The sequence below is a fragment of the Stegastes partitus genome, unplaced genomic scaffold (assembly GCF_000690725.1).
Source record: "Stegastes partitus isolate 25-593 unplaced genomic scaffold, Stegastes_partitus-1.0.2 Scaffold1346, whole genome shotgun sequence".
Taxonomy (NCBI): domain Eukaryota; kingdom Metazoa; phylum Chordata; class Actinopteri; family Pomacentridae; genus Stegastes; species Stegastes partitus.
In genome coordinates this window covers 152,775-159,428 of record NW_007579077.1, presented here as the reverse complement: position 1 = coordinate 159,428, position 6,654 = coordinate 152,775, and the positions used below count along the sequence as shown (strand labels likewise).

The window sequence follows — 6,654 nt, the reverse complement described above, 5'->3', positions numbered from 1 at the left end:
GTGAAGCTGCTGGAACAGAGCTGTCAGTATCCACTATGGGCTGAGAGGCTGCCTTGCAAGAAGGAAGCTTTTTCCTCTAGAAGAGACACATTAAGGTTTGATTGAAGTCTGCTGCTGATCACATGGACAAAGTAAAGGACCTTCTAAAAGTTCTGCGGTCAGATGAAACAAAAATGTAGCTATTTGGCCACAAAAATATGTTTGGAACAGAGAAGGTGAGGCCTTCAACCCCAAGAATACCAAACCTACCATCAAGCATGGTGGCGGCAGTATTATGATGTGGGGCTGTTTTTGCTGCCAATGGAACTGGTGTTTTTCCTAAAGTGAATGCAATAATAAAGGAGGAGGATTACCGAAAGTGGGAAAGAAATAACTTAATCAGGCTACAATTAAGGTTTTAGACTGGCCTTCTGAAAGTTGTCATGTAAACCCCATCAAGAACCAGAGGACTATATCTAAGGAAGTCTGTATCACAAAGCCAACAAATGTAGTTGAACTGCCCCAATTTGGTCAAGAGGAGTGGTCAGAGATACAACCAGAAGCTTGTGGATGGCTACCAAAGGCACCGAGCTGAGGTGAAAATGACCATAAGGCATTTACAGAAAGATTAGCATTGCTAAAGTCCAAACACTTTAAATCAATTCCATTTAGGCTGTTGTGTTAAAAGGCTATATCCTCCATACCAATCGTAGTTTAGTAGTTATTGTGGCCCTATTTGTAGTTTGAATTATGCTGTAATGATGAAGTTACTGCAGCAGCCACGTGTTGACAATCAAGATGTCTCCCGCCTATCTCACCTTACACTAAGTTTAATCAGGAAACCTGTATTACTATGTGTACAAAAAATTCTAAATGCCTGTAAAACATACATCAGTATTCCACACAAATGCTGCACCACACCAAAAACAAAGCCAGCCTGGACCCACCTGTCTGTTTAACCAAACTGTAGCATTGCTGTATGTATGTTTCTGACCTGGAAGATTTTGTAATATTTCCAGAAAACCTGGAATAAATCTATGAAGGAATCAAAATGCACTATTGTTTATTGTGACAAAGAGTCAAGTGTTTAAATAATTCCATCACAGAAAATCATTGGAAGCTCAAGACTGCCAGGATATACGCAGCCTCTGCAAGTGTACATAAACTTTAATATACAACCGTAGTTCCAGACCATAAGACATCATTAAATATAATTTGCCAATAGATATTTAGAAAAAAAACCTAGCAAGTTTAAATGATACACTGGCCATGTAATTTAACCTGCAGCAAAAAAAAAAGAGACAGATCAGATTTCTATGAACCATTGGAAGAGGAAAGCCTTATCTGTCTACCTGTTATTGGTCTTGAAATGCAGGTAGCACTTAACCCAGGACAGAGCTCATGTAAATGGATACATATATTAACAACTGCAAAAATGAAAAGGCAAATGAACAGTACATAGAAGAATTGCTGTGACATCACACCAGCAGTTTTGAATCTGATCCCAATGCATCCATTGGGGAACTAAGTGGGAAAAACATTCAATTTCACATAGCATTCCTCTAAAACCAGGAAAAATGAAATCTAACCAGAACAAACTCCAAAGGTTTTGTGCCCAGTAAAACCTGTAGAGAGAGACAGTCATGTCTGCTTCAGCGGTTGCAAGTGTGGACAACAGCAGGTCCGTGCAACAGTCCCTGTCTTTCAATCGCTGTCGTACACCAGACCGGCCCCGCAGCTCACCACCCTCGTCCACTCCAGCCTGCGTCAGTAAAGACTCCAGGCCTGCTGATGTTGGGGGTAAGGTGATGAGGAGGTGATGAGTTCGCTTGGGCCCAGCTGTTTTCCACACACACACATTCAGTCCAGCTTCTCCTTCTGGACCAACTTGGGAGCATCTACAAAGTCCCGTCCATTAAAGAGGATAAGGCCACCCGTCACGACACTGGCTGTTCCCCAGAACAGGACATAAGCCAGAGTCTCCGTCCACGTGTCACCTGACAACAGGCCACACTGAGTCAGTTGAGGAAATATATTTTGCACTTAACAAACTTAACATTTCTTCAACATAATGAGGACACTTTAATTAAGGAATACATTTTCAAGCCTAACACAAACTCATTTTGACATAAACCCTTAATGTTATCTTTGTAGGTAAAAAAAAAAAAAAAAAAATAAGTCTGTTAATTGGAGTTTATTGCAGTTTTTCTTACCTGCCATTACCAGGCAGATGATACACATGGAGAATGCTACAACCATGATGGTAGGCAACTGGAAAAAGAAGAGAAGACAAGAGTCAAAACAACAACATCAAAAAAAGAAACTCGTATCAGTCCTTCTTCTTGAGTCTTTCTTACGGTCAGGAACTTCCAGTCTTTGGCGTCACACAGTGGGGTGGTCCAGTCAGCTTCATCCACAGCATAGTTGCCCAGGAACAAATCTATTGAGTCCTGCATTGAAACAGACCACCTGAATCGTTACACTTTGTTGCAGTGATGTTTGGCTGCATTGTCCTGTAATTAGTAACACTTCTGAGTGTTCAGGCCAATCAGCTGTGAAAAGCTTCAGATGTGAGTAGAACATTTCACTGTCATTAGGCAGCAACACAGCAAGACATGCATTAAAGACCGTAGTTATGTGGACAGCATATTTAGTTTAGGCTCTGCACAAGATAATGGATGTTAGACTGAAGTCTCAGTTTTAGTTTGAGCAGGTTTACATCAGTGGAGAAGGAACCGTGTGGGAGATGAACTCTTTTAACACATACTGTCCAAACTTTAGGGGTTCAAAAACAGACATTGGAAAGACATGAACCTACCTGTCTAAACCCATCAGAGAAGTTGTTTTTGTAATATCGGATAGCGGAGTTCCAGCCATCCATCAGCAGTCCCCACTGAGTTCTTTTTCCTGTCCTGAAATATGAGTGTAAGAATGACTTAAGTCTGTAGCCTTATTGGTGAAATATATCAGAATATTTAAATATGATTTAAGTTTACATAATGTTGTTCAGCATATATTCTGAATAGTGGACTGTGCTAAGTTCATGTTTCTATTTCTATATTTTTGCTCTAAATTGTTTTATTGTTCAAACAGGATGAATTTGGACCATTTCAGCATTTACATGGTTCATTTTAAAGACTAAAGTGCATCCATGAAACATACTGAGAATGTTCATGCTCTCCAGGGGATAATCCATCTCTACTGTGGACACCTTATGAGCTTTCCTTTTGCATGTGAACTCTATACCCTAAATACAGTGGCATGCAAAAGTCAAAATCTTCTTAACTGTGAACTGCAAAGTGAGTAATGAGTGATGACCTGATTTCACAAAAGCATCAAGTTAGAAAAATTCTTTCATGTGACTTTTTTTTTTCCATCTTGTACCGCACCAAAATAACAAAAACAGAAAAGTACCTAAAGCAAAGGTTTGGGGGAGCTGCATGGTCAGAACTTAGTAACGCCCCCTTTGGCAGTAATCAAAGCTTGCAAATGCTTTCTGTAGTCAGCTAAAGGTCGGTTCATTGTTTTGCAACCCTGCGCATGAACTGATGCAGACTTTGAACACGGGCAGCGAATGCACACACACACTTCCATTGGTACTACAACATACATACTAAAAAAAAGACAGGGACTTTTATGAAGGCCTTGCTGTGACTGCACTTTTTGCCGGATATAGAAAGTTAGGGCAGATCGGGCTACAGCTCCCTGTCAATAATTGTTCCAGAGGTTTGCTGAGCACAATAACAAAGCCTGCTGATGGAGTTTATTGCTTTCTACTCCAAGGCAGACACATCACAGGATGTCTTCAAATTTGGAACCTCCGAGCATGTTTGGGCAAATACAAATCAAAGCACCTCCGACATCTGGCAACAACTACTTTAAGACAGCTCTTTTAAGGATGAAGGTGGAGCTAATCTCCTCGCACAGCCTTTGACTTCTATGAATTTCTTCAGGTTTATCCACAGACACTGATGATGTTTAAGTCAGTGGGCTGTGAGGACAAAACCTTCAGCTCATGGATCTTGAGGTAGTCCATTGTCCACAGAGCATGATAAAGCTTTGAAATTTGCATTGGCGCCTCAGGCAGCTTGCAAAGGTGAAGCCTTTTCTCTCGCACCAGCACTTTGAAACAGCAATCTACGCCTTCATTACCTCTTGGCTGGATTACTGCAATGCCCGTTATTTTGGAGTTAGCCAGTCTTCCCTTGCTTGTCTCTATTTAGTCCAGAACGCTGCTGCCCATCTGCTAACTGGAGCATGAAAGAGGGAGCACATCACACCCATCCTGGCCTCCCTCCATTGGCTGCCTGTGCACTTTAGGGTCCATTTTAAGGTTCTTGTTTTTAAATCTTTAAATGGCCTCGCCCCGCCCGACCTCTCTGAGCTTCTTCACCTCTACGCCCTTGCACGGTACCTCTGGTCAGCTGATCAGCTGCTCCTTGAGGTACCAAGGTCCAAGCGAATGCTCAAAGGGGACCGAGCATCCTCTGTTGCTGCTCCTAAAATGTGGAACGACCTACCTTTGCACATCTGGCAGGCCTCCTCATTGTCTGCTTTTAAAACCAATCCTAAAACCCACTTTTATTCACTGGCTTTCAACCCAGCATGAGACCTTTTATTTGTTCTATGCTGTTTTTATTGTTGGTTTGTTTTGTTGTTTTTATGACCCTCCCATGTACAGCACTTTGTTTCAGCTGTGGCTGTTCTAAAGCGCTTTATAAATAAAGTTGATTTGATTTGAATTGATTTGGTAAAAGCTATCTGAGAGCTCAGATCTGTTAGTCTGCCCAAACCTTTGCAGGCTGCTGCTTTCCTGTTTTTAACCTGAAATGAAATCAATATATAACAACAAAAAATAACACGCAAATCTTGCTAAAATGTCAAAAAGAATGTTTCATCTTTATTTTCATGCCTTTGAAGATCAGGCCATCTATTACTCACTAAACGATTCACAGTCACAGAAATTTTGACAAACATTTTGCATGCCATAGTAAAATGTATATATCATGTAATACTGTTCTCTGTAAACACAACTAACCCTCAGAACCCCAAAACCCACTGCTTGGTTTGAAAGGCATAGTTTGTTGTTGTTGTTGTTGTTTTTTCAATTGGCAAAATGACATCATTGATCATAGCAAGAAACTGTATGAGCATTAAGAGCCATCCAATTTTCAACTTTCCAATGGCCCTTGAACTAATCCTGTGTGTAACTTTCATAAAACTTACCTAAACATCGGGATATTTCACCCAAATCACTTTATTCTACATGCCTCAATCATCAAATTCTTTAAAAAACAAAAACGTCTGCAGTCCTTGGCACAAATGAAAAGGCTTTAGTGAGGCTGTGACTAACAACTGTGACCAAAATTCAGAGAGTTTCAGTTGAACTGGGCTAAAGAGTAGGCTGTGTTTACACAGAGCAGATAGGAGACATGAATGGAAACAAATTAAAAATGTAAGTAGTAAAATATATATGCTGTGTAGTTCCATCATGTGTGTGTTAACACTGGTGGACATGTAAAAAATGTTGTGCATGTTGATTTTTTGTAAATTGAATAATCAAATAAATGTCATTTTTTTCATATTTTTTACGATTTGTGGCTTCATAACTTTGTTATGCTGCACAAAAGAAATGATTGCACCCTCTTGACTTCTGGCTAAGGATGTGCTGCTTCCATCAAAGTGCAGGACTTTATGTTGCAGTAAACAGATCTGGCCAAAGTGAGGAAAAATGTGACAGAAAACAAAGCAAAACTGCGAGAAACTGCTTAGGATTTAGGTTTAACTTGTATTCTAACTTTACAATAAATATTGTAAAGGGTCCAAGTGACTGGATGAGTAGGTCCACAGTTATGGGTCAATAGCTGACAAGATGGCAGCATAAATGTCAGGCAGGAAAGTGGATTTCTAATGGAACAATAACTTAGTGTCCCTCTATACTGTGATGGAATTAAAGCTTGATTCGATTTTGGCATTTCTCTCACATTTCCTCATGGTTGGCACAGGTCAGGATAACCAGAGATTAGTGGGTGAATGACCAGACAGACGAGTTAGCATGTGTTTAGTTGGATATTAGCTGCGTAAAAAACTGACCTGGTGAAGTCAGTCTTCAATGCACCAGTACCAGCATACTGCTTGGCACAGGCATCAGCATTGTCTGCCCAGGCTGCATGTAAACAGAACACAACACAAGATGAAAAAGGGGGAAACAGAAAATTTTGAACAACACTGATGAGTTTTAATATCATGACCTCTGACAGATGATGCTGCGTGCAGGAGGTTTGGGTAGTTGTTAATTGTTATGGCCACATAACTAGGCTGGACAAACTGGACAAGGGGTGTTGGATGATTTGCTGGAACAAGTCTGATATCTTATTACTGCTGAGATACACCAGCGGCTCAGACACCTTGTAAAATACATGCCTTTGTGGGTTGGAATCGCTTTAACAGAATGTGAAGGATCAACAGGATATTAGGCAGAGGTGTTGTTTTAGTGTTGTGTAAGCTCATCAGTGTGTGGCTTTATATATAAGTGTGTAAGCGGATTAGTTTGAAGGAAATTGCTGAAGCCACTGTTCTGTGAGGGAACTCCTACCGTTCTTGTAAGTCTTCTCAAAGTCTGTCTGCTCCTCAATCTGTTGGCCCATGTGGAGGACTCCCATTTTCTGCAGGCAT

General features: G+C 40.7%; 1 protein-coding gene across 1 annotated transcript in view; it reads right to left on the bottom strand.

Annotated features, from left to right (window-relative positions):
- Nucleotides 1-1,025: 1,025 nt before the first annotated feature.
- Nucleotides 1,026-6,654, bottom strand: part of sacm1lb (SAC1 like phosphatidylinositide phosphatase b) — an 18,943-nt gene continuing 13,314 nt past the window's right edge. Inside the window, exons 15-20 of the mRNA XM_008298736.1 lie at nucleotides 6,575-6,644; nucleotides 6,073-6,145; nucleotides 2,798-2,891; nucleotides 2,337-2,429; nucleotides 2,193-2,250; nucleotides 1,026-1,976 (exon numbers count right to left, since the gene is read on the bottom strand). Of these exons, the coding sequence (XP_008296958.1) occupies nucleotides 1,840-1,976; nucleotides 2,193-2,250; nucleotides 2,337-2,429; nucleotides 2,798-2,891; nucleotides 6,073-6,145; nucleotides 6,575-6,644 (525 nt within the window). The 3' untranslated portion in view covers nucleotides 1,026-1,839. The remainder of the gene's footprint in view (nucleotides 1,977-2,192; nucleotides 2,251-2,336; nucleotides 2,430-2,797; nucleotides 2,892-6,072; nucleotides 6,146-6,574; nucleotides 6,645-6,654) is intronic.